Source organism: Halichoerus grypus, chromosome 2 (genome assembly GCF_964656455.1).
Source record: "Halichoerus grypus chromosome 2, mHalGry1.hap1.1, whole genome shotgun sequence".
Taxonomy (NCBI): domain Eukaryota; kingdom Metazoa; phylum Chordata; class Mammalia; order Carnivora; family Phocidae; genus Halichoerus; species Halichoerus grypus.
This window is the reverse complement of record NC_135713.1, coordinates 96,699,518-96,726,867: the sequence shown is the minus strand read 5'-3', so window position 1 is coordinate 96,726,867 and position 27,350 is coordinate 96,699,518. Positions and strand designations below refer to the sequence as shown.

At 45.9% G+C, this 27,350-nt stretch overlaps 1 protein-coding gene across 2 annotated transcripts; it reads right to left on the bottom strand.

The window, feature by feature from the left end:
• Positions 1 to 26,700, bottom strand: GCNT4 (glucosaminyl (N-acetyl) transferase 4). Of its 2 annotated transcripts, XM_078067182.1 has the most exons (3): positions 26,347 to 26,700; positions 8,988 to 9,174; positions 1 to 6,072 (listed from the first exon to the last, which is right to left on the bottom strand). In XM_078067182.1, the coding sequence occupies exon 3, from the start codon at positions 6,069 to 6,071 to the stop codon at positions 4,707 to 4,709; it is 1,365 nt and encodes a 454-aa protein (XP_077923308.1). In that variant the 5' UTR covers position 6,072; positions 8,988 to 9,174; positions 26,347 to 26,700; the 3' UTR covers positions 1 to 4,706. The 2 variants fall into 2 exon arrangements, with proteins under 2 accessions (XP_077923308.1, XP_077923309.1); XM_078067183.1 differs by lacking the exon at positions 8,988 to 9,174.
• Between the last annotated feature and the right edge of the window lie 650 nt (positions 26,701 to 27,350).

Sequence of the window (27,350 nt, the reverse complement as noted above, 5' to 3'; positions counted from 1 at the left end):
TTTCTGTTTACGTATCTTTTATTCTATAACAATGACAACAAAAAAAGTAAAATAAATTCACCCAAGTCACAGACCATATTTTTCCCTCAGATTCTCTTCTGGCTGTTTGTCTTCTCCATGATTCAATCCCAGATGCTCCCAGGAAGGACTCTGCTGCTCTATGTGAAGGCCACACCTGAGGCCAGGTGAATAGTCAACACACCCATGTGTGTTGATACACTGATCATTTGTCTTTGAAGAAAAGCTCAAGCTGTTTGTTATGCATCTTCCCAGGAATATCTTTCCAACAGTGGGAATAAATTTGCAATCATCTGCTCTCTCTGCCAGGGTTTCCCCATAATCAGTTTCATGAAATGAGAAACCACTTGTCCTAGTTCATATGTAAATTTGTAGATCCCAAAGGGAATAAAAAAGATATAGAACTGATCACCTAGGAATCAAGCCTATGGGTCTTCAATATGATGATAAATACCCAGACCCACAACTGCTACCAAAAGTCCAAATCCTTCCATGAGAGTCCTGTGGATTTGCATTGTTGTCCAGTTTGGCAAGAGCGAGAATTAATCATAGGTTAAGAGTAGATGTTAATTTTTATTATGTCGAAGATTCCCAAAATGGCCTTACTCCTTGAGGTGGATTGTGATTTGTGAGTGTGACCTGCATACTCCTTGCCAGCTTGGGACGTTGGTGACTTATGGCTTTACACAGGATGATAGAAGAACACTGGTCAGGGGCATTTTCCGAGTGCGTGGGAGGCATAGAGATCAGCCATATGAAACAGTCCTTAGCTTAGCAGAGCTAGGAAAGGTGGTGATATTCAGAACAGAAGGGAAGTTCATCAGGAATCAGCCACCAACCAAACCGAAGGGCCCAGGGGGCTCACCCCAAGGCAGGGGTCCTGGTGTGGAGAGAAGAGGCTTGATTCTCCAGGGACCGAGGGACCTGACATGAAGAGCTCGGTCTCCCCTATCTATAACGTCCACAAAGTAATCCAGCACACAGGAATACTTGTTCAGATAATTCATCTTAGACGAGAAGTCAATCTGGAGGAGAAGGAAGACAGATCCTGAAAGATTCCTTCAAATTAAACAATTCAATTTCAAGTGCCCGTATTTTGTGTATTATACACACACGAATTCTTTAACTCTGAAGTGAAATTAACTGTGCTCTTCAAATACTGGGCAAGTGTCATAAATGGAAAGAGTCTTTGTGGGGAACCGGTACCAGGAGAGAAAGGAAACATCACAAATTCCAGGGGTTTGGTTTTTGGAGCATATTTTACTTTACAATCCAAGAGAATTAACATCTGCTAGCAGCATAATACCAAAATGCAACATCAGTCTATTTAAAACTCCTATAATGGGAAATATGTCTTTCAAAAATGTTAAAAAAATATCAAAAACAGCTGTAACATACATATAGTACATTCACTTTCCATTCTCAAAGAAGATTGTCATTTTTGTTTTCATGAAATATGTCAAAATATATATACGTGTGTGTCTGTATAATATTCACATTCTGGAAGGCAAGAGAAATCTTCAAATTTAATTCTGTAAATTTAAACATTTTATTTGTGTATATATATATATTTTTTCCACTTAGAATAACCAAAACATTAAAAATAGCAGCAACATTGATCTTTAAATATTAAAATGTTATAGTAGATCGTTCACATAATGTAGATCTATATTAGTAGCTCTTTCATTATTAATATCTAATACAATTTACAGACTTCAAGGTCCTGGTCTTGTTGCCAAATAACTTAGAATCTAGATTCAATAAATACTACGCAAAGGATGATTATAAAACACAGACTGTAAAACATTTTCTAGACCAGAAAAAAATCATACCAAAAGGTTTTAATCAGGTCTGAAGGAGGTTCAAAGACATGTAAGGAAACTGCAGGATTCCCAAGGCAAAAGAGATGACCTGACAAGCTCCCTGAAATGTTGAACTGAATCCCAGGAAATGTGTTAATGGGGACAAGAAGGCACTGGGGCCATGTTTCATTGGAGTATGGCATGAAAGTAATTAACAACTGGAAAATTTCCAGGGATAGAATGATTTCTCACCAGGAGGCAAGACACTGGACAGGAGATCGATATTTACTTTTCATTTATTCTGATGGCCAAACGCATAAAAACCAAGATTTCAGTGGGACCTTGTGTTGAAGCCTACAAGGCAGAAAAAACTGATCCAAGCCACTGGATCGATGTGCTGATCCTGTTGGCTTAAAAAGAACTTCAGATGTGGTAACAGGGGTTCTTTGTACCTGGATTCATTCACAGAAGTTGCTCCTATGATTGTGGCTTCTTTTATATTTCAAAGGTTTTCCAGAAGAGGTAAGTGGTTAAGTCACACAATGGGGCTGGATCTCTGTTTGCCCTGTAATGAGACTACTCTCTGATATTTACTGTTGATTGTTTGTCTCCATTTTCAAACCAGTTCACACACTATTTTGATTCTCTCTCTCTCTCTCCCTCTCTCTCTCTCATACACACACACACACACACACACAAATGTGTGAGGAGGCCAGGGTAGGCTCCAAGTACTCACTTTGAAGACCAGGAAAACTGAGGCTCATAGAGACCAAAATGACTTAGCTTGTCACAGTCACACACACAATCAAACTGATAAGTATCTTCTGCAGAACTTAACTCTATCCAACAGTTACTTATTTTCTTTTTAAGATTTATTTATTTTTAAACATTTATTTATTTTGGGGGGGCGATAGGCAGCGGGAGAGAATCTTAAGCAGACTCCTCACTGAGCATGGAGCCCTGTGTGAGGCTTGATCTCATGACCCTGAAATCATGACCTGAGCTGAAACCAAGAGTCAGACGCTTAACCGACTGAGCCACCCAGGCGCCCCCAACAGTTACTTATTTTTTTTAAAATTTTTTTATTGTTATGTTAATCCCCATACATTACATCATTAGTTTTAGATATAGTGTTCCATGATTCATTGTTTGTGCATAACACCCAGTGCTCCATGCAGAACGTGCCCTCCTCAATACCCATCACCAGGCTAACCCATCCTCCCACCCCCCAACAGTTACTTATTTTTAAGAACAGGAGCTTGGCCATAGTTGTTTTCTGAAGAATGAAGTAATTTGAAGGGGGCAGGGGGAAAAGAGGAAGAAAAATGAGCTGGAGAGAAGTGGTACCACTTGGCAGTCAGTATCATAAACTTTAAAAACAGCAAAGTGCATTTCACATGTAGAACACAGACATTTACAAAAAGATTTAAATACTCTAGTCTTCCAAATAGTCTCATATTGGCCATGATTACTACATCTTTACGTAGATGCTGAGGCTGACACTGAAACATAAGATCAGCAAGAAATTTTTACATGAGTTCCATGATTTCCCAAGAGATGTAAAAAAATGTTACAACCTGTTCTCAGGATGCTGCTCCTGTCCCATTTCACCTCCAGCACAATACGGTGACATTAAAATAGGTGTATATTTGATTCGTTTAGGGGTTTTCTAAGGTGTAGGTTTTACAAAATACCACTAATGAATATTCTTGCTATGTCCTAAAGAAACTTTGCTTTTTCTCTCTGTATCTAAGCTGAGAAGACTTCAGTGGGCTGAGAAGACTTCAGTGGGCTTAGAGCTTTTGTAAGTTTAAGTTTGGATTCTACTTGGATAGTTACTGGAGACGTAAGCAAAAATTTTAAATGACCATAAGAGTTAATTTAGAAAGCTGTCATATTTTACACAACCTTTCCAAGAAAATTCAGTGACTCTTAGCTTAATGGCTCCATAGCACAAAATTACACTAATTCCACTGTAAAAAACCTACATATAATAATAATCTATGAGCTAGAAGACATAAGTTCAACGTTCGGGAATGTAACGCTTTGAACTAATAATCAAGTTCTTATTTTTAATCAATAATTTTAAAGAACTAATTGAATTTAAAAAGAGACCATTCATGAAACCATTGTGCAACATGATTCTAAAGTCCTATAAATCCCTTTGTTTCCCTTCAGGCACCACCTGTCCCAGTCCCCCCACCCCCCACCCAGCCTCCCTAACATTCACACACTATATGCCCCGCCAACAGAGTCTTCTGACTCTGAATTGAAAGGGTGAGGCACCAATAGGAAAATGCTTTGGCAAGCAGGAAACTGGACAATTCTTTGAGCTTTCCTGAGGTAGTGGAGTTTCTCCTAATATTCTAATGGCTAAGAAAAGTCTGGGGAGCTGAATTAAGAGACAAGTGGAGTGTTGGTCGTTATACTTAAACACTACCCTGAAATTGGTGGTTTCAGTGGTTATGTGATTATCCCACTCTCCAACACCTTTTCAGCAGGATCCTGACTGCTATGTGGAGAACTTGATACTCAGGTTGCTGTGGAACTAGGGCAAGCCTTGAAGGCATTGTATAACTCATTACAACTTGAATTTAATTCCTACACATTTCTATAAAAGTACCTGGCATACAGTTGGAGCTCAGTATCAGTAGTTGCTGAGCTCTGATGATGGACTGTTTAAAATCTCTGATTTAGCTCCATAAGGTTACAAGGAAAAACAAAAAACACCCAACCAAATGCAGGCTAATTGTCGCCTTTGTGCGTGGAATTTTGGACACCTCGCGAACTATGAGGAGGTTAAGCTCGAATGGTTCTGGGTGTGGTGTAGCACACAAGTCCATATGAGCTCTAGTTATCAGATACCTTCTTTCTGTCATGATTTTATCACGATGTGATTACGGGATTTTTAGCCATAAGTAACTTTTTTGAAGACATAGTAATCCATTGTCTCTGTTGCTCTTCAAGCTTTTCTGCCAGGCATTTAATCAAGACAGGATCCACCTTAGAATCAAATTTATTAGCAAACCAATGTCCGTCATTTATAAGCCACCTTAATTCCGCCGCTCCAAAGATACACACACTTCGAAGGTGGGAGCCGGTACAACGGGGATACAAAAGCCCTTCATGATAGTTCCACTTGACAAGGCGGGTCTTACTCTGTAAGTCAGACACATCCTGGGCTGACCTAGAAATCTCCCCAGGTATTCCTGGTACCCGAATTAAGGTAGCCCAAAAATGTTCATCAGGCGAGTATGTATCTTTAGACCAGGCAAAAAAGTCTTTAACGAGGGAGTTGTTGAAAATATATTTAACAAATGCTCGACTTAAAACAAAATAAGCACTGCCAACAAATATCTCAATGTTATGAGGGGGGGCTTCCTTGGAGATGTTTGTCCTTATTGGTAGCTTCACATATTCATAAGGCACCTGTCTGAGTTCATGGTGGTAAGTGAATCTTTCCATTTTACTGTTAGGGGGTTTCACCGTTTCTAACATATTTGCTCCATTGAGTTTCTTTAACTCTGACACTAATTCAAAGTTTGACTTCAAAGGAAAATCTTGCCCACACAGATTGATAACATATTTCCACTGAACCGAGGACCTGAGGAGGTCTGATAAGCAATTCAGATCAGCTTGGAGTCTGGAAATGTGTGCATATTGCACTGTCTCTAATTTGGAGGCAATGAAAACATTGGGGAAGCACTTAGCTAAATTGTTCATGGCAACTCTGAAAGTATCAGGTGACTTATGGTCATAATGGATGCAGTAAATATTGTGCTGGTTGTATATGGCATGAAGTAGCCTTTCAACCATAATGGCGTCTTTATGAACGACCAAAGAATAGGCTATTGGGAAGCTCTTCTCCTCCCTTGAAACAGGCTTTTGATGGTACTTTCTCAGGGTCTGATAAATGTCACAATCACTGGTTATCGCCACAACATCCTCATCATCCAAGTCAATGATGTCTCTCCTTCTTATTTCCAGACTCTTGCCAATTTCCAAAGGCGCCTGTTCATAGACACCTGAACAGTTAACTTCATACCTGACTTCATTTTTCACGTTGGTGTATCTGTTCCTTACAAAAGGCGAGGTACTCAGGGAGGATTCAACCAAGTAAATGCCTCTTTGAGGGAAGAGGAGGCTTCTCACATTTAGAAGCTTCAACAAGGAGAACAGCCATAGAGTTACAAATAAGATGAAAACTTTCTGCTGTGCTGGGTATTTAAAACAACATTTGAATGTCTTCATTCTGTAAGAGGAAAAAGGAATAATTCAGTTAAAATAGAAAGAGAACTAAGAGAAAATTAGTTCCGTTCAATCAAAATTCACTGGGTACCTTTCACATGCCAGGCAGAATGCTGGGCCCCAAGGTAAATAAAACAAGGTTCTCACCCTTATGAGAATCCAGAAATAAGGGAATGAGAATATATAGAATGGTGGTATTTTGTGGTATTCTGTGTTAACTATATCTGAATTGTGAGAGATGTTGGTTACCAAATAGAATAGCCAATTATGTAAACTCCTAAAATATAGGTACTGTGTAACTTTTAGTGTCTGCACTTCTGCTTAGCATATTTGGGGAGAGATTACTCTGGTTTGGGCAGAATTGGTCTACACAATTAGAGGTCATTAAGGGGTCAGTGGAGATGCAAATGGCCCACGTGAGCCTAAAAGGAGCATCCATCGTGAGTCTACCTTCAGATCCTTATGAGATATAGATCTGAAGTCAGAAGGGGAAAGCCCAGTGAACCCTACTGCTATAGACTGAATGTTTATGTCTCTCCCCAAATTCACATGTTGAAACCTAAGCCCCAGGGTGATGGCATTAGGAGGTGGGGCTTTGGGAGGTGATTAGGTCATGAGGGTGGGGCCCTCATTGATAGAATTAGTGCCTTTATAAGAAGAGACCCCAGAGAGCTCCCTTACCCCTTCCACCACGTGAGGTATGGATTAATTACATCCATACTATGGGAAAAAGTCTGAGACACATCTGCATCTGCCCTTGTGGGACGATCCCCATGATACACTGTGAAAGAGAAATAAGCAAAATGCGTAACTGTGTACAGTGTGCTCACACGTGTGTCAAAAAAAAAAGATATAAACAGTATCTACACAAAAAAGCACATGTTGGCAAGCTTTTTATTCCTCTGTCACAACTACTCAACTCTGCCATTGTAGTGAGAAAACAGCCACAGATAATACGTAAACGAGAGGGCTTGGTTGTGTTCCAATAAAACTTTATTTACAAAAAGGCAGGTGGCTGGCTATTTCCAGAAGGATACCGTATAGACATGACACCAGGAACAGGAGCTGCCTTGCAGGGCGGGGTGGGAGAGGATGGAGGATTAGGGGCCTGGGTAGGACAGAGATTTACTTATCACTGAATATCCTTCTGTACTATTTGGATTTTTAAAAAATGATTATACACTTTTTTTCAGATAAAAACAGGCTAATCAAACGGAGGCACAGATGAATTTATTTTGGGAGCAGCAGGAAGGGGGAACAAGAAAGCACCGTCTCCAGGTCTGAGGACAGGAGGGCCGGCTGAGTTCATGGGGTTGCTTCAAAGAGGTTCAAATCCTGAGACCTGGGGAGGTCTGAGGAGCTTGTGTGCAATTTCTTAACACATCTCAATAAATCTTAAATGAGGACATATCATTGTTCCCAATTTTCTTAGAGAGAATTAACAAGAAATTTGAACCTGATTTACTTTTGCAGATTTCTTTTTTTTTTTTTAAGATTTATTTATTTATTTGAGAGAGCGAGAATGAGAGAGAGAGAGAGAGAGAGAGAGTACACGAGAGGGGGGAGGGTTTTAGAGGGAGAAGCAGGCTCCTCGCCGAGCAGGGAGCCCGATGCGGGACTCGATCCTGGGACTCCAGGATCATGACCTGAGCCGAAGGCAGTCGCTTAACCACTGAGCCACCCAGGCGCCCCTGTAGATTTCTTCTTTACAAGTCAATTGAAATAGCTCTCCCGGGAAGGACATAGCCTCATTCACCTTCACGGAATCACTTTCATTAAAGAACAACACCTTACGGACAATAAACTGTCCTCCCCAGTCGCATTGCAGTCTCTCCTCTGTGGGTTTCCCCGGGGTCCTGTTTCGCACTGCTCTTCTCACACACGCTGTCCCTAGCTGTCTGGATTGTGACTTCCATGCATGCATTGCCAACGCCTTTGTCTCCAGCCCTCACCTGCTGCCCAAGCTTCTGACACGAACATCCAGTTGCTTGATGGACATCTCTACCAGCTAACCTGCAGGCTCCCCACCTCAAGTGAGTCCCACACTGAACTTGACATCTTCACCTCTCCGGTGTTTTCTGTGTCAGTGTATGGTGGGACCACCCACTCAGTGACCCGAGCTTGAAATGTGAAAGTCATGTGACTCTTCCATTTCCCTCCCACCCACATTATCAAATCATCTTGAGACCAGCCCTTCTTGTCCATCCTCATTAACTGAATCAGCATCCAGGGAATTGCAGTCAGGCTCATGGCCCTGGGTCAGCAAACTGAAGAGGGTTCCATCCACTCAGGCTCAAGGCCAAGGTTCTTGCCAGTTGTTAAAGAGCATGGGAAAACTGACTCCCTATGCACAGGGCCACACAAACTACAACCCCAGAAGCTTGAGCACGCGTTTATTTATTTTTTTTAATTTTTTGTAAAATTTTATTTTATTATGTTAGTCCCCATACATTACATTACATCATTAGTTTTTGATGTAGTGTTCCATGATTCATTGTTTGCATATAACACCCAATGCTCCGTTCAATACGTGCCCTCCTTAATACCCATCACCAGGCTAACCCATCCCCCACCACCCTCCTCTCTAGAACCCTCAGTTTGTTTCTCAGAGTCCATAGTCTTTCATGGTTCATCTCCCCCTCCGATTCCCCACCTTCATTTTTTTCCTTCCTACTATCTTCTTTTTTTTTTTTTAACATATAATGTATTATTTGTTTCAGAGGTACAGGTCTGTGATTCATCAGTCTTACACAATTCACAGCGTTGAGCACGCATTTAGAAGTAGGTGTTGTGATAAAATTTGACTTAGAAGATTCATCATTCCCAAATCAACCTATCTCATCATTGTCCTAATGCATGGTAATTAGGCATACATAGGAAGGAGCTTACATAAATGGCTAGAATTAGAAAGAATCTTACCCAAAGTAAATTTTTGCTTTGTCTTTTCTCCCTTTATTGGTCCACGGGATCTCTCCTTAGTGCCAGTTAATAGTTCCCCCTGATACCACAGTGGTAAAATGAAAAGATCCCTTTAAGTTTCTTTCTTTTCTTTCTTCCTTTTTCTTTCTTTTTCTTTCTTTCTTTTTCTTTCTTTCCTTCTTTCCTTCTTTCATTTTAAGGATTGCGTTTGAGAGCGAGAGAGAGAGAGAGAGAACGCACATGAGCAGGGAGGAGAGGGAGAAGCAGGTTCCCCGCTGAGCAGGGAGCCCGACTTGGGGCTCAATCCCAGGACTCTGGGGTCATGACCTGAGCCAAAGGCAGACACCCAACTGACTGAGCCACCCAGGTGCCCCGATCCCCTTTAATTTCTAAAGAGGTTCGCAGAGTCTTCCAGAGTTGTCGTGGTGTTTATGATCCTGTTTAACTATCATCTTCACACGTACATAAAAAGGCAAATACTGGTTCCCTGTCCTGTCACCCATGTGCAAGGGCTCCTTGCACCCACGCTCCCCCGTCCTTCCTGAGAACACAGGAGCACACACTTCCTGACTCCAGCCTGGTGCCTGGAGAGTCCGATTTGAGCTAAGGGGCATGGCTGCCTGCCCAGAGAGGGAAGGTGGCAGGCATGCTGTGATCCTCAAACGCATCCTGTGGGAACTGGCGCTGGGGCCCATGTCTGAGCTTCATCAGCCAGGGATGAGAGGTAATTTTAAAGGAACAAGGGGAGGGAATTGGGACAGCCCGGGCATCTGGCTCTCGGATTCTTCTTCTCCTTTCCTACTCTGGGCATCTTTAAGGAGGAGAGCTCGTCTGTCTACGGATCAGCCCTAGACACTGGGGGAACCAAACAGCTGTCCAATGCCACCCTGTCCCAAGTCAAAGTAAAACCCCTTCCCTTGCTTACCGTGGCCAGAAGTTCCTTTGCCTGAAAGCATTCCTTTCCCCAAGTTAGAAGTAAAAAAGGGGGAGGTGCAAGTCCTTTGTGTGAAGGAGCTTTTGTCAAATCCCGAAAGGGACTGTGGGCCTCTTCCCACCTTTGGCGAGAATACCCCAGGGCACAAAAGCCCCAGGAAGTGAGAGACCACAGTTCCCTACCGTGGCTCTGCTTTCCTCTGGACAGAACCTGTGTGTGACACCCACGGGGAAGCTGCAGAGGGTAGAGGCGGGCTGGGGGCAGGCACCTGCCCGGGGTGGCACCTGTCTCCCTTCCCTGTCACCTGCAGCCCGAACTCATGAATCCCCGCAGGCCCCAGGTTTGGAGGGATGGGAATGAGCTCCTGAGGTGTGCGCAGAGCTGGTGGGGGTAAGGCTGCAGTCCCGCTGGCCACGGGGTTCCTAGGAGACTAGGGCAGCAAGGCCACCTTGTGCAAACACCGAGCCCTGGCTCCTTCCCTCTTAAAGGCCCCAGGAGCAGGAAGCAGGCAGGTGTTCTGCTGCCAGGAAGTAGTCTGATAATTACATTACAAATAAGTGCCCACCCACAGGAGAAGGGCTACTTCGCCTTCCACCTGCCCAGACAAATAAGGAGCCCGGTCCACCGCAGAGTTCACTGCCACACAGGTGGGCGAGTCCCTAGCGAGGAAGACAGGACTGAGAAGGACATGGTAACAAGGCTGGATCGCTACAGCTCCGCGGAAATGAGGTCTGTTTGGATAATTCAATAAAAACTCAACAAGGATGTTGAATGAGCCTTTTCCCCCAAACCCTCTTCCCTACCCAGCCTTCCAGGCACTGTTTACAGCCTTAAAAGACAGCAGGCACACGAAAGGTACACCCAGCCAAGTGATTATAATTGTAGCCAGGGCTAAGTGGCCACAGCCATTAGCCGCTCTTCCAGGAACCCTCCTTAAGTCAGCAATCGACTGTCAAAAAGCGCATGCTTGCTTTCCCAAGGGAGGAGGGAGAATGGTAAATCAGGACACAGAGGAAGGAGGCTGAAGAGCAAAGTACTGACTCTGGTTTAGCTTAGGGACCAAGAATGAGGGACCCACCATCCATATTTGCAGATTAGGTGGCCTATGCCCCCTCCACTCCCCTGACCCTCTTGCCCCCTCCCCGCACACCTGCACTCCTCTCTAATAGCTCAGACAGGGAGTGCGGACTTGGGAGAGAATAGTACGGGGGCTTCAGGATGCCGCGGACCTGGGCTTAAATCCCTGCGGGAACACTTAGCAGCTGTGAGACTGATCCAACTATTTAACCTCTGAAGCCCAGTTTTCTTGTCTCAAAATGGGAATGAGAAATCCCCTTCCGAGCTGCCGTGAGGGCTCAGGAGCCCCTGCATGTGAATAGGGTCACCCCACAGAGGGGCGCAACGTACCTGACACCTGTGCCCAGCTTGCCTGACTCCAAACCTTGGGGTTTCCTAGTACATTACATAGGATGCGCTGATAGGCAGACAATGTTAGGGAAATGACTGACCCCTTTTCTGACCAAAGTAGGAGGTGGAAATGTCAATCCAGGAGAAACTGAGAGCTAAGACCTTGCTCAGAGGCTGAGCCAGAGGTGGAAGCCACACAGGGCCCCACAGGACACGTTCCCCGCTCCGGCCCCACAGCCAGGACTTCTGCTCAGAGGAGGCCCCCCATTCATCTCAGAAACAGCCTATCGAGCACCTGGACCCTGGACAAGTCGCTCAAACTCTCCACATCTCCGTGTGCACATCAGTACAAGTACGTTCATAATAGCAGCTACCTATGGGGATTTGGAGGTTAAATGGGGTAATGCATGCAAAGCGCTTTAGCACGGTGACTGCCTGACCAGGGCTGGCTGTGGCTTCATCTTCATCATTGTCTTCACCCGCATCACTGTTACCTGGGCGTCAAGCTACCCTCCTCCTCCTCCGCATTGACTTCCTTAAAGATCCTGCCCAGACCTATGGCTTACTGTCCTATCTTTTTAACCTATCTTCTTTTTTTTTTTTTTTTTATTTATTTGCGAGAGAGAGAATGAGAGACAGAGAGCATGAGAGGGAGGAGGGTCAGAGGGAGAAGCAGACTCCCCGCTGAGCAGGGAGCCCGATGTGGGACTCGATCCCGGGACTCCAGGATCATGACCCGAGCCGAAGGCAGTCGCTTAACCAACTGAGCCACCCAGGCGCCCTTAACCTATCTTCTATTTCCCCCCAAAGTTCTGACATAAATTCAATGTTTTAGAATTAATCCTGAATGCCTCCATGTACGCTTTATTAATTTAATATCATCATTATTATGAACGTAGAATCCCCGAAGAGTCGTTACGTGGGGCAATGTTCTAAGTGCTCTGCATGTGTGTAATCCCCTCAATGGATCAGTGGGGTAAGTGCTACCTTTAGCCGTCTTTTACAAGACAGGAAACTGAAACACAGAGTGACTGAGAAATCACCCAAGATTATACAGAGCTAGGATTTCCTTAACACCCCCACAGCACCTGAAGAGTCTGTAAAGGAGCAGAAAGGCAAGTTTCTTGCCCAGATGACCTTACATTCTCATTGTTCCACAGGGAAGACCGCAAAGGCAAGTAATGATCAGACTGTGAGTAGGTAAACGGTAACCACGGAAAACACAAGAATGGTGTGACTCGGTCTGAAATACAATACAAACGGAGGACACATCCTCAAGTAATAAAACGTTATAGGCTCAAAAAGGAAAAGAAAATGTTTTTCCATTCTCTGTTTATAAAAGTAAACACTTTCATTTTTAAAAAAAATGAGAAAGTCACTCAAGTCTAAAGAGGAAAATAAAGCTCACCAGTAATCCACCCACCTGCCAAAAGCATTCTGTGGCCATGATGTCCTTCCAGACTGTTTTCAATAAAGACACCTTTGTGGGCTTGCTTTTTAACAAGGAGTCTCACTATATAGGTACTGTCTTGCCTGTTTCTTTCATTTCACAATATACTGTGAATAAGTCCTATTCTAAACTGTGTCTGTAAGTCCTATTCTAAACTATGTCTGTAAATTGTTAAAAACTAAACCACTTCTGAGATCAACATACTTTCCTATAGGAAAAAAACCCTTTTGTATAATAGAATTTACTTTTCTGGGCCTTCTTCACCAAAGCTTAATTTCAGAGACTACAGTATTAACCACAGTGCCAGGGTGCCTCTCCAATCTCTTGGCAGGAGTAGACCCTGTTGGTTCGAGAACGCTGTTGGTTCGACATCTAAAATGTGTTTTGAATCCACCCACCACCACACCCACACCATTCCACGGGAACCACCACAGGCCAAGCCATCATCAACTCTTGCCTCTAAAGGAAATAACTTCCTCACTAGCCTCCCTTGTGTCCCTCTAATCCATTTTCTGTACTGTAGCCAAAAGGATCATTTAAACACATAAATCAGACCGCTCCCCCTCCCTAGTTCCACTCCCTATACTTAAAACCCTTCACCAGGGTTTCATTGCACTTGCAATAAAATCAGAAATCCTTTCCATGGCCACAAGGCCCAGCCAGTTCCTGCCTGTACCTTTCTCTCCAACTGCATCTTATTCTGCTCTTCTTGCCCATACATTATAAGCAACACCTGCCTTCTAAAAGCTTTTAGAACACCAGTCTCTTTCCTGCCTCAGGACCCTTGCACTTGCTGTCCCCATGTTCAGACCATTTTTCTCTGGATCCTGGGGTTACTGGCCCCTCTCTGTCCTTCAAGCTGTAGGAGAAATGTCCTTTCCTTGGGTCTTCTCGGATCACCCTTCTCTAGTCTTTTTCCTGACTGTTGAACTCCTTGTTTTCTTCCAAGCACTCATCACAGCAGCAGTAACTCTGCTTGCTTGTTTATTTCTGTCTCCCCGACAGGCCTTGTTCTTGCTCTACGTCCAGCTTCAGGTACATACCTAACTGGCACAGGGTAGTTATTCAGTGGGACAAAATCAGAAGACCCAAGTTGCAGTTTGGGCTGTGCCATCAAAAACTCCTTAAGTCAGGGCTCCTGGGTGGCTCAGTTGGTTGAGCGTCTGACTCTTGGTTTCGGCTCAGGTCATGATCTTGGGGGTTGTGGGCTTGAGCCCCTCATGGGGTTCTGCACTCAGCATGGAGCCTGCTTGTCTCTCTCCCCGCTCATGTGCTCTTTCTCTCAAATAAATAAATAAATAAAATCTTAAAAACAAACAAACAACTCAAGTCACCCTGGCAAGTCATTTAATCTTGGGCACATCCTTACTTCCCATGTGTTAAATGGAATAATGTTTTCTCTATCCGGCATTGCTATCATGAAGGTCACAGGCATGGACCTCTACAAGAGGAATGGTTTCCTGGGAAAACTGGGAAAGACTCCATACCAAACTCTATGGTTTTCTTTTTCTGAAACAGCACATGCACTGTTTCCTGCATTCTGACATTCTAATTATTTTGTTTGTTTGTTTTTCACTCCCTGACGACATTCTTTTTTGCTGTCTGGTGCATATATTGTTCCTATGGACATACACCTGTCTTGGATTTTGAAAGACAGGAAGATAGTTACTCTAGTTAATCAGTAAAGGGTTTTTTTTTTCCCTCCATTTGCTCAATATCTTTTGAAAGACTGATAACCAAATAATTCCTTTCAAAGCAGCCAGTTCTGTGCAGTTATAATTGGCTAACCGGCTTCTGTAACTCTATGCATGACAGAAGGTATAATATTTCCCTTCAGTCCCGTATCTTTACGGGCAGTTCTCCAGATAGTGCAAAACCGCAGTGACTCGTTAGAGCATCCCTAAAGACCACGTCACAAACAAAGCAGGACTGAGGACCGCACAGCGGTGTGAGCACACAAAACATACCCTCAAACGGGCCTCTGCCCACGCTCAGTTGCTCAGACTGTCAAGTTAACACTGTCTGGGTGCAGGAAAGCAGGACGCCCCTCATCCAGCAGAGATGTGGTGGAGGCACCTGCAGAACATGGCACGACGGAGAGCTTCGGTCTACAAGGACGAACGCTATGGTCACCAGCTTTGAGAATAAAGGTCTGAATGAAAATGCCGGGCATGAACATCAGTGTGTCAACCACCTGTTTGTAATTCTTTCAACTAGTAACTTCACTGGAGTTTCTTCATTTCGGGGAGACTCATGGGGTCATTTAAAGTCATAGGAGAAACGAGCAACCCATACTAGGCTGTATTTACCAGATGGTGGTCCCTCAAAGTCATTAGAAATCTGGGCTGCGGCAATGGAGAAAAAAAAAAAAAGTGCAGAATTCAGCCAGGTTTTTATAGTCACAAAAATTGGGAGGTAGCCAACTTGGTTCTGGCTTTGTTGCATCTGGTCCACAGGGCAAACATCAAAAGTTGATTGTGTATCTTGCTGGACAAAACTATGGGTCTAAGTCTTTAGCAGGAAGTCTAAAGGGCCATAAATTATACTACTGAATGAAGTTTCTATTTTGTAAGGGTTTGTGACCCTCATTATGTTGCAAAACATTAAGAGCTTTTTTCTATAGAAAAAACAAAAACAAAAACAAAAAAAGAAGGGTGGGATTTCAAAAACATCTATGACCTTAAATTTTAGCTTCGATGGAAACGGCTTAAATAAAATGTTTCCTCCTTTTTAGAGAGAAAAGATTACAAAAAAAGAGGTTAATTAATGTATTTGACCTCTGACTCTCAAGCTTTATGAACAGCAATGTTACATTCCTTTCTTAGGTTTTTCTCTTCTCTGCCTTCCACACTTAGCTGGACATGATATAGAGCCAAAATATATTTTTTTATGTTCTAAATGTAAAATGTGGGTTGAAAATATCTTGGCTTCTTTTTCTACAAGGAAGAAAAACTGAACCGAAAAACAGTTGTGTCTTTCTTTAAAATGTACGCTAGAAAGAGAAAAAAACTTTCTTCACCCAAGATCGGCATATAATTTCACCCCCCAGAAATTTCTAGAAGCACTTATTTGGTATACGGCTAACTCTATATTTTATACTGGCCAGAATTAGTTCCTCAAAGGTTAGGTAGCAGCCGAAGAGGTATAGTAACTCTGATTTGTATGTGTGCACTTAAAGTAGAATCTTTAATGTCCGTAACTACATCATAGAGGCAGCCCGGGGATAAACAGATGTGAATAAAGAATAGGGATGGCAGAAATGGCTTAAGGCCAGGCCACACTCTCCGTGAATGGATTAGACATGCTCAGTTTTAAATCACCCGAAAAGGGCCTTTGTTAGTTTTCTGTGTTTTGTTGATGTGGTGGGGAGCTGAGCTGGAGACTTCAATATGCTTCTGCAATTCCCCTAAAAAATTCAAGACCAGCTACCCTGGCATGACTCGATCATTTCATAAAGATCTGTGCTTCTTGGCTGAAAATGTATGTATTGTCCTGAGAGCTTGTGTGCGTACAGACACAACAAAGACCCAGGAATTTAAAATTAAGGTAAAGAGGTGTAACAAATACAATCTGCAGTGCTTGAAAAAATTCTGACCGGGCGCCTGAGTGGCTCAGTTGGTTAAGCGACTGCCTTCGGCTCAGGTCATGATCCTGGAGTCCCTGGATCGAGTCCCGCATCAGGCTCCCTGCTCGGCAGGGGGTCTGCTTCTCCCTCTGACCCTAACCCCTCTCATGCTCTCTGTCTCTCATTCTCTCCCTTTCAAATAAATAAATAAAATCTTAAAAAAAAAAAAAAAGAAAAAAAAAAAAAAGAAAAAATTCTGACCAAAGAGGACTTTCAAAAGCAGGGATTTCATGTAAAATGTCTCCAGAAGTCACATCTAGAAATGACTCCAGGAAGCTCTCCAGTTGGCATCTCCTACAAGGATGCATTCTAGCAATGGTTTTAATTAAGATAACACATCTCAACATACAGGTTTATATTTTAGATTAATATAATAAAACAGTAAAAGATTGTTTAGTTAAAAGCAGACTAAGCAAACATACTCGCCAACTGTATAGAATGCAAAAGTAAGAACCAGACTCCTCAGATTTCCACGCAGATTATAACATCACAGTCGTGAAAACAGTCTGATGCGAGTACCCGAACAGACAACAGCTCAGGGGGACGGAATTCGGAAACAGACCCGGTAGGTAAGGATGTGATCTATGGCTCTGGTAGAGACGGCCAGCTGCTTTCCAACACCCATCCTCCCTTCCTTCTTTACTAAGAGAACCCCGACATCATTGCTGGCAGAAATGTGCTCCCCCCCCCCCACAGCCTTTCCCTTCAGCCTCCTTTGTAGAGGCATGGTCAATGCAGGATACTGTGGGGTATCTGGAAAGTTCTTTACAGGAGCCTGGTTTCGGGAGGAGGTATGCCATTTTGTGTTTTTTCCCCTCTGCCCACTTCTGCATGGAACTCCTGACATGATGGCTAGAGTTATAGTAGCCATGTTGGGACCATGAAGAAAAGGCCAAGGGAATATCAGAGCCCTTAGCTGAAAATCCTCAAACCACTGAACCACCAGCAGCAAACACCCACTGTGCCTTCCCGTTATATGAGAAAAATAAGCCCTTATATGTCTAAGCAACTTTGCAAAGACACACATTGAAAGATGACCGTGTGAAAATGGTAATGCTTCACACACGGACACAAACACAAAAGCAAGATGAAGCTTACATTTAAACTAGGTTACAACAACTACCCGTACAACAGTACAATCCTGTAGATGGTCAAGTGTCAAATTCTAGGCTTCAGGCGATGTGAACTTCTCATCTGTCTGTGTTTAGAGGCAGATGGAAGCTTCAGGTAAAGATCTGAGGAGAGTAGATGCCACGATTTACCAAATTAACTCTGATACTGGCACCAACATGCTCGCCACGCTTCAGGTAAGCACTACCCAGCTCTCAGCAAACGTCTACTTTGTCGGGCTCTAGCCACAAGCAGGCGGGTGGGCCGCGAGATCTCTGCAAGTCACCTTGCAGGCAGGCTGCCTTCTGGTGAGCTTATGTGTAACAAGCTTGTTACCTATCAAGGAAGGTATCAGTACCACATAGGGTGAACCATGTTGCGTCGTTCTGAGCCCCTCCTCCTTCCCTCCCTTACCTGCCTGACCCCATTCCTCTCTTCCCTGCCACACCTGATCCCCTGCATCTCACCCTCCTGCTTTACACCTCTGTGTACAATGTAATTGGTTTGGAATTTAAAGCCAATGGTTCTGAATTTAAGTCCTGACTTTACTAAGAAGCCGTCGCCAGTCTAGTGAGTCCTCTGCCTCCCTCCCTGAGAAAGCGGGCCAGGGTGCTAACTCACACGGATACTGTGATGACTAACTGAGCCCATGCACTGCGTACATTCTGGCAGGAAAAGCAGACTGGCATATGGGCTGCATGGCAGTAAGGGGTCAAAAGCATTTAAACAAGCAACAGCCGGAGGAGGAGCACCGAGGATCATAGGCCAGGGGCTGTTCTGCAAGCAAGGACTGGGCTTCACCCGCAACCTGCACCCGGAGACCACCTCCCAGAGGTCTCTGCTGGGCCGGATGGCTCAGAAGCCATACCGAAGGCTTCCACATTCTCCTGGTCAAGGGGAAATCAGCCCGTGCCCACTGTAATATTCTTACAACTTTTCTGTAGGCTTGAAATTTTTCGAAAAGGGTTTTTTGGGTTTTTTTTTCTCCTTTTTTAAAGTGGGAATCATAGGAATAAACAGGAGTGTGCAGGATTAAAAGGCTTCAAAATTCCCTGCCTCAAACTGGGATTCAGGCAACTCATTTTTAGTAGCATGGTCTTAAACATCTCTGTAAGTCTGGTGTCACTGCTGTCTTCCTTCTGTAATTATAGGTTCCAAGGCTTACATGGTTCAATACTTTGCTATAAAAATATCTTCTCTTTTGTTGTTCCATATTTATGAACTAGTTGATGATCATAAAAATATTCTTTCTTCTATTATTTTATTTTGGTTAAATATACTTAACATAAAATTTACCATTTTGATCATTAGTGCTAAAAAGTCTCTGCTTCTTAGTTTATCCTAGAAAAGCCATTCCATGAATATTGGAGATGTCACGGATGGATGAGCGGGTGGACGAATAGATGGAACGATGATGGATAGAGAAGTAGATGGACACGGATGGATCAATGGTTAACATTTTAACCATTTTTAAGTTCTATAGCATTAAATATATTCAGTGTTGTACAACCATCACCGCCTCCATCCACAGAACTTTTTCATTTTCCCCAGCTGAAACTCTGTACCCATTAAACGCTAATTCCTCATTTTCCCCCTTCTGCAGCTCTAGGCAACCGCCCCTCTGCTTTCTCTTTTTATGAATGTGATTCCTCCAGGACCCTTGCATTAGAGGAATCATAGTATTTGTCCTTATTTTACTTAACATAATGTCTTCAAAGTTCATCTACGCTGCAGCTAGTGTCAAAAGTTCCTTCTTTTTAAGGCTGAATAATACTCTACTGTATGTACATACCACACTTTGTTTATGCATTTGTCAACAGACACTTGCGAAGCTTCAGTCTTTTGACTATTATGAATAATGCTGCTATAGACATGGGAATACAAATACCTATTCATGTCCCTGCTTTCACTTCTTTTGGACATATGTCCAAAAGACACAGACCAGTGTCTACCTTGTGTGTCACTCCACTTCTGTCTCTGGACCCATCTGGGACATCTAACTCTGCCCGCATAGGGCAGGGTGCTTGCTGGGAAGGCGAAAGGAAGAAAGAACTGGGTGGAAGACCATGGCTGAGCAGAGGGAGCCCCTCCTTGCTGCACTCAGGTGGACTGCGGGGGGAATGTGGAGAAAGGACACAACAATGCAAATATTCCAAATATGCCACAGTGACGCAGAGGAGCAGAAGGAAGAGAAAAGGAAGCTTGGCAAGCCCAGGAGCTAGACGAAGCCTTGTTCTTCCTGGTCGTGGGCACAACTGGCCACCCTCTGCTGCGGTTTCAACGAGCTGCTCCGTCATGGGCTGCCTGGATCAGGAAAATGACCGGGAGAAATACCAGGGTTTGCAGAGCCTTTAGAAATAGGTACAACCTATCCAAGAGCAGACAGGCCAGCTGTCTAAGTCTGAACATAGACAGGAAGCTCTCCTCCAAAGGGTCAGGGGGAGAAAGAAAAGCAACCAAAGAGCTAGAAGTACAGAGTATTCGTGGAGATTTACTTGAGGTTACAAAGAGCTCCCTTACCACCAGGCACCTTTTTTTTTTTTTTTTGCTTGCCCCGGTGAGGGAGCACATTCCATCAAAAGACGTTTGGTAGCATCTTGCGGGAGGAAAGTGGAGCTTAGATTTTATTGAGCCTTTTTTTTTTTTAAATTTTAAAAGATTTTGTTTATTTATTTGACAGAGAGAGAGATAGTGAGAGCAGGAACACAAGCAGGGGGAGTGGGAGAGGGAGAAGCAGGCCTCCTGCCAAGCAGGGAGCCCGATGTGGGACTCCATCCCAGGACCCTGGGATCATGACCTGAGCCGAAGGCAGACGCTCAACGACTGAGCCACCCAGGCGCCCTTTATTGAGCCTTTTGCAGTTCGGTTTAAGGCTAGTCTTTCAGTGCAAGGGGAGGGAGGCGGGAGAGGGCTCGAGTAGGACTGGATAAGGATCGTGAATAACAGTGTAGGATTCCAGGCACTTTTTCGTGCTCTAGCAACCATGGCTAAAAGCATTCTTGCCATCAAGTTGTTTTGCTTTTTGCATTCTTAAACTTTTTGTGTGCAATTATATTATCTAATTGTACTCCCTTAAGAATCATATGTGAACAAAATCCTACATTAAAGAAATTTTAAAGAACCCGAATCTCTTGGCTAAAAGTCAGCTTTAGCACAAAACTCATGAGGCCTAGAGCTTGGTGGTGGCAGTGAGGGGTGGGGTAAAGCAGAGAGAAAGGACAAGGCGCAATTATTGCTTCCGATTACTTTGAAATTTCTGAATTCATCTTAATCTGACTATAAATAAGCTGAAACTTAGCTCTGTTACCTACAAAATAAACTCCCTTAAGCTGACGGTGTAAACAAAACAGGGAGAGGGCAACGCTCATCACAGACATGGAGTTCCTGACTGCGTACTGGCAGGTGCTTGGTGGGGGAAGTGGGCACTGAGGCTGGAGTCAGAGAATACGGTCCTCATGGAGCGACCCCGTGAGGGATGCTCCAGAGCAGCTACAGTTTAAATGCAAACAATGATGGGGGGGGGGGGGGAGGACAATTCTTCGGATGTCAGCCCCACAAGGACTGCAAAAGATGCCAACTTTTTAAGCCTCATTAACTGTGAGGAAGGCCTCTAACAAAGATACTCACATTGTTTTTAATTCCTCTGGCCAGGACATCAGCAGCCAGATCAGCAGAGGACACAAAGGTTTAGAGGAAAGAGGACAGAAGGAGGATCCAAACAGATTTGGACAGACTTGAATCTAGTACGATACGATTTAATGCCGATAAACACAAAGACTAACATTTAGGTCCAAGAAATTAACTGCACTCATACCAGATGGAGAAATGGGGTTTAACAGGAGCATTTGCAGAGAACAGTTCAGGGTTTGGCAGACTGTATGTTTGGGAGGAGTCACAGTTTGTTGGGTATGAGACTGCCAAAAGATTTTTTTTTAAAAAGGCAGCAAATGCAAACCAAACCCCAAATCAGTGTGGTCCTGGACAGCATGAGAACCACAGAGCTGCAGAACATAAGAGCCCAGAGCGCTCTTAGAAAGCATCTTCTGGGATGCCTGGGTGGCTCAGTCTGTTAAGTGTCTACCTTCAGCTCATGATCCCAGGGTCCTGGGATCAAGCCCCATATCCGGCTCCTTGCTCAGCGGGGAGCCTGCTTCTCCCGCCCCCTCTGCTGCTCCCCCTGCTCGTGCGCATGCTCTCTCTGTCAAATAAATAAATAAATAAACATCTTAAAAAAAAAAAAGAAAGCATCTTCCACTGGGTTAGACCTTGGGGCGGAGGAAGGGATGGGTTTGTGTCTGGGTACAACCCTCCACAAGGGTACTGACTGACAGAAGTTAAGCAGAACAGTGAGAAGCCAGTGCACAAGAGGGAAATGGAAGGTCAAGACTGAAGAAATAAACATTCAAGAGGAATGAAAGCTGGCTCCAAATATTAAAACACAGGCTGCGGGGCCCCATCCCCAGAGGTTCCGATTCAGCAGATGTGAGTGGTCTTGGAATTTCCATTTCTAAGTTCCCAGGGGATGCTGATATGGCCGGTCCAGGGACCACACTCTGAGAACAAGTGCTCTAACAAAAAAAACCTGTAATTCAGAAAAAAATATATATGTATTTCTGAGATTTTCCTAAGATACCATGGCCAGTCCCCAGTAAGTCCAAATTAGGGAGAATTTACTGGTTTTAAAAGCCCACACATTTAGTTTGAAGGTTATGCTCTTTTTAAAATTTTATGTTGCTAAACACAAGTTCCGCCTTTACTTCTGACCCTTAGTGTTTCTTATGAATTCAGCTTCATAGAGCAAAATTTTGTTTCTGTTGCTGCTTCATTTTCTGACATTTTATATGGCAGGCAGTCTCCCTCTGGTCTCCTTCCATGCCTCCTGTACTGGTGTATTATATTCAGCAAGTCAAGCTTCATTACGTATTAAAATGTGACCTGTTTTTATCAAGTGGTATCTGGCTTCCCACATCTTCTAAAATAGTAAATATTGATCCAGTCTTTTCCCCCAAGAGCCCACACTGAACCCACCGTGCCCAGGGGCCCTTTAGGTCTCAAACCAGCTGCATTCAATTCCTGATTAATTTTATTTGATCTTATATACTTGTAGCTTTAGCCTTTCGATCCCAGTAGGAAAATTACCAGCATATGGAATGCATATAAAATGACATGCAAAGCAATGCAAATTAATACAAACCATACACCTCTAAATTGCTTGGGAAAAGTCTCCAAGCTTTGACATTGATATTATCTGCTTTGCCTCTCTACAGTCTGGTGAGCAGTGACCAGATTCTTTTATTAGCATTTATTTTCGATGGCCCCCAGCACCTGACACTTGGTAGCAGGCTACATGGAAGAGGTGCCTCTGCCTGTGAGTAAGGCAAATGGAGTCCAAGACTTAACTTCGCCGCCGTTTGGTTCTATGGCCTTGTACAAGTTCTCGCAATTCTCTGGTTCTCAGATCCTACATCTGGAAATGATGGAAGTGACATCATCGTAATAGAAACCACCAGCACTCGGGCTTACTGAGCCAGAGGCTGGCACATGCACGCCCATACCCGTGCACACGTGCACACATCATGTGCCCATTGTGCGTGCACGACGCACACACGCTGTCCTCCCAACAGCCGTGGACAGGGTACCATAAAGATGCACTGCACAGGTGTGGCGCCACTTCGGGGACCAGGAAGCTCAGACAAGGCCACAAGCGGGGCAGGGGCATGGCCGGAAGCCAGGCCTCCGCCGTCTGGCTCCAGGGCCCCTCAGCCATGCCGCAGCTTTGTGGCATGATTCCCATCCGTGTCTTCCCAAACGCGAAGTTTGCCTAACCTATGAAGTAAAAATTCAAATTCCACGGTCATATGTGCTTCAAAATATTGTTTCTCTAAGATGGTGATAGTTATGTGAGTTTGATATCCCAATCCAGCACAATCAGGCTGTTTTTACCTAAAAGGACTCCGATATCTTTTCCTGCCCACTTGCTCCATCCCATTCACATATAAATTATGTGCGAGGCTCTCTCATCTTAAAAAAGCCTTCCCACCGTCCTGCCTCTCCCTTGAGGAGAGGCTTCCAAGGAGCTAAGCGTGGAGGCTGCTGCCAGTCCTAGGCCCACACCGTGCCCCACTCCGTGTAGGGTGCTGGCTCCCACATGGGCTTTGGTTGACACTCTCACCCCTCCCCACGAAGGCAGGGGCTCTGTGACAGGCCTGCACCCCTGTCCCATCCACCCCAGGCTTTAAATAGTGCCCCAACACAGAAGGCCCCCACTTGTTTGGAGCATCAGCCGGGGTCTGGAAAGCAGCTCAGACTCAACCAACCACATCTATCTTTCCTCCAAAATCTGCCCCTCGTCTAATGTTCCCTTTTTTGTAAATGGCAGCAACATCTGCCCAAACTTGGAGGGAATCGCCCTGCCCTCTGCTACACAAAAGTAGCCACCAAGTCACTCCAGAGTCGGCCTTGAATCCAAGCACTTGTGTAACCCTGCTGCCACCGGCTCAGCCTAGACCACCAGGCCTCTCACACCCTTGGAACAGCCCTGTTCACCTTCCGGGCACCTCAGATCCATTCTCACACAGCAACCTCCGTGTTCTGAAAAGAAATCTCAGCAGGATATCTCAGGCGTGAAACTGTCCAGAGGATGAATTCCACAAAATGGCCCCAAGATGTGGTATCATCTCATCCCACCTGTGCTACTCTCCCCTCATGTCAGACTGGACCTCTCCATTCCATGAGCTCTCTGCTAGCCCTTTTCTGTCTTAGGGCACACCGTTCCCTGGGGGGGGGGGGGGAGAATGCTCCTTTCCTCCTTCTCCTCCTGGCACTTAGTGTAAGCCCTCCTACTCATCCTTCAGGCCCACCTTAAATCTCCCCAAGAAGGCCTCCTGCCTCTACCCCAGACTCAGCACACCTGCGCTCCCACAGCACCCGGCACTGGCCTGACCCACAGTAAGCGCTCAACAAATCTGGACTCATGAATTGACTTTTCAACCCTGCATCACATAATCTCACTATCTTGCTGTTTTCTTCCTGCCTCCCAGCCGAAGGAGGAAACTCTTTGAAGCAGACACAGTTACACTTCTGGTAGGGGTGCTAAGATACGCCCAGATCACCAACTCATACTCCCCCAACTAACTCCGGGAGTCACTGATTCTCACAGGAGAGAGCAGAAGCTGGGCACCATCATGTATACTTTCTACTTGCCCACCTCCCCGTGCCCCATGATCAGAGTTCATTCCAAGTCAGATTGATAACTATTTATGGTCTGCCTGTCTTGAGGGTACTTATTTAGCATGATGCCATCAAGTACCAACTTTGACTTACTCCCCAATTATGCTATTCACCCCTACCTACCTCTGGTGATTATTGTGGCATTTAGCAAATTACTGTAAACTTGGGAATGAGTACAAGTAATAAATAGGAGAGAATCACCTCCCCCCCATTCCCCTATCAGTTTTCCAAATTCAGTACCATACAACCAAATTCTTTGGCTACTGTTTCTATGCCAATAAAGAAGATAATTCAACAGCATCTTAATTGGTCATTTCTCAGACAGTATTGGATCCTTAGAAAGTGCAACATAGGAAATGTTCTCTGCAATAATTCATTTATTTTTTAAATATTTTTAAAGATCAAAAAGGGTGACTTCTATGTCTACCAAACCGCATGGATACTTAATATTATTCCTAATTCCCTTAATATTCTGGTTCAATTTTATGGATGAGAAGAGGAAAGAACAAGGGCCTAAGGGCTAACACCACCTCTTCGCATGCCCAGTAAGGGGGCAAAACACAAGTTTCCCAGGCTACAACGACCCAGAAAACCTCCTCAAGACAGAGGACTTAGTTCTAAAATTTACCAAGCAATACCAGCTCACTCGCACCGTTAGCCTAAGTAAAGATGGTAAACTGACTTGAGAGTCCAGACCTCTTGGCTCGGATCCTCGGAGGTTTCCAGCCTGCTGGAGAGCCGCTGCCACCTCGCCGGGGGGACGTCCCGGTCAGCTCTGCGGCATGGAAACTTGACCTTAAAAAGCGCAGAAGCTCGTCCCTGGGAGGGCACGGCCGGGAGGTCCGTCCCGCAGCTTCCGATCCCCAAACTGGAAAGACCCCCTTCCTCCAAGCACCTAGTCCTAATGGAGAAGCCACTGGAGCAGCCCATTCCCGAGCGCCTGGTCCCTCTCCCGCCCACTCGCCTCCCGCCCACCAGGAGCTAGGACGCCCACGGCCCGGGTCTCGGGCAGCGTCGCCGGGCCCGGGGCTGGCGGGCTAGTCGGGAAAAGCGGGCGTCGCGACCCGCCCCTCGGCGCCCCTCACCTGAGCGGGTCTCTCTGGCCCTCGGGCCGGGAGGACTTAGACTGCCGGACGCCCGCCTCGGGAAAGGGCGCGTGCCGGAGCCGCGTTCTCACCGCTCGGGGAGAGTCTGGGGAAACCCTGGTGCGCACACGCCGCGCGACTCCCGGCCGCCGCGCGGGTTCCCGAAGTTGCCGCGTCCGCTTGGCGCGCGGCGGGGTCGCCCACAGTAGCCCTCGGCTCCACCTGCGCCCGCCGGGTGCCGGCGCCCTCCTTCCCGGAGCCCGCAGGCGCGCAGCCAGGCGGGGGCTCAGCCCGGGATCCCGATGCGGCACCCCGCGGCCGACGCCCCAGCCCTCACCCCCGAGAGCGGCGCGGCGCCCAAGTTTTCCCCAGCGGGAAAGTGAAAGTCTCGAGGAGGAGAGGGTCGGGCGTCCGGGTACCCCGCGGCTGGATCGGAGCCCCGCACCCGCCACCGCGGGACAGCTCTGCACCCCGGCCCCGGACGTTCCTCACTGGCCTGCGTGGCCAAGTCGACTTACGAAAGGGAGCAGGGGAGCCCCGAACGCGGGGTCCCCGCGGCTGCAGAGGCCACCCGGGCGGGGGCCGTTAGCTGTGCTCCGGGATCCCGGCTCCTCTGCTGCTGCTGCGGCGGCGGCGGCTCGCTCCCGCCTCCTCCCCTTTCGCCAACTCGGCGGCGCGCCCTGCTAGTGAGTTGCTCTCCCTCGGCCGGGGGTGGGAGAGCGCCGAGCGGCCCCCGTGACGTGGAGAAAGGAGGAGCGCCGTCGCCGCGCTCCCGCAGCCGGAGCTCCCCACCCCTGCACTCCGGGGTCCCCGCTCCACGCTTGGGACAAAGTTCCGAGGCGCGCGCGGCGCGCTACACTCCGGCCGAGCCGCGCGGCTCCCCGCCGCTGCCCTGAGCGTCACCCAGGTTCGGTTTCCTCCCCGCGGGAAACAGACAAGATCCGAGGTCTGGAGACCTAAGAGACTGGCCCAGAGTCGCTCAGAGGGCGGTGACAAAGCAAACTTACATCTGCGACTCCTTGCTTTTCCCCCAGGCTGTGCTCTGTGAGGCGCTGGCCCCGCACCAATCGCCCGGCTCTCATTGGTGAGCCGAGGACAGTGTCCCACGCAGCTTGGCGAAATATCTAGGAACAGCGTGGGAAGGTGGAGCTTTATGGCCAATAAATTGGGTACAAAGTTGTTTTTCAATCAGTGCCTACATGCCAAATAGACACTCTAAGGCTTCCTCTTTACCCTAAAGCGGGGGTGAGGACGGCAGCCTTGAGGGCACGGGATCCGGTACCAACCCTGCTCACCGAATAACTGAATGAAAGCAAGCACAGACCTACTTAGCCAATTGGGCAGTATCTACGACTTGAAATATACCAATTTTGTGATGTGGACGTGATGCAGGCAGACTAGTCTGAGGACCCAGAGTGGGGGTCCCACAGGATCAGCCAAGAGGGTTCTTCAGGCAAGATGGAAATCAAATGTTTACCAGGAGGAAGCGGAAACAGAGTTTATTGAATAGCGCGAGTGACAG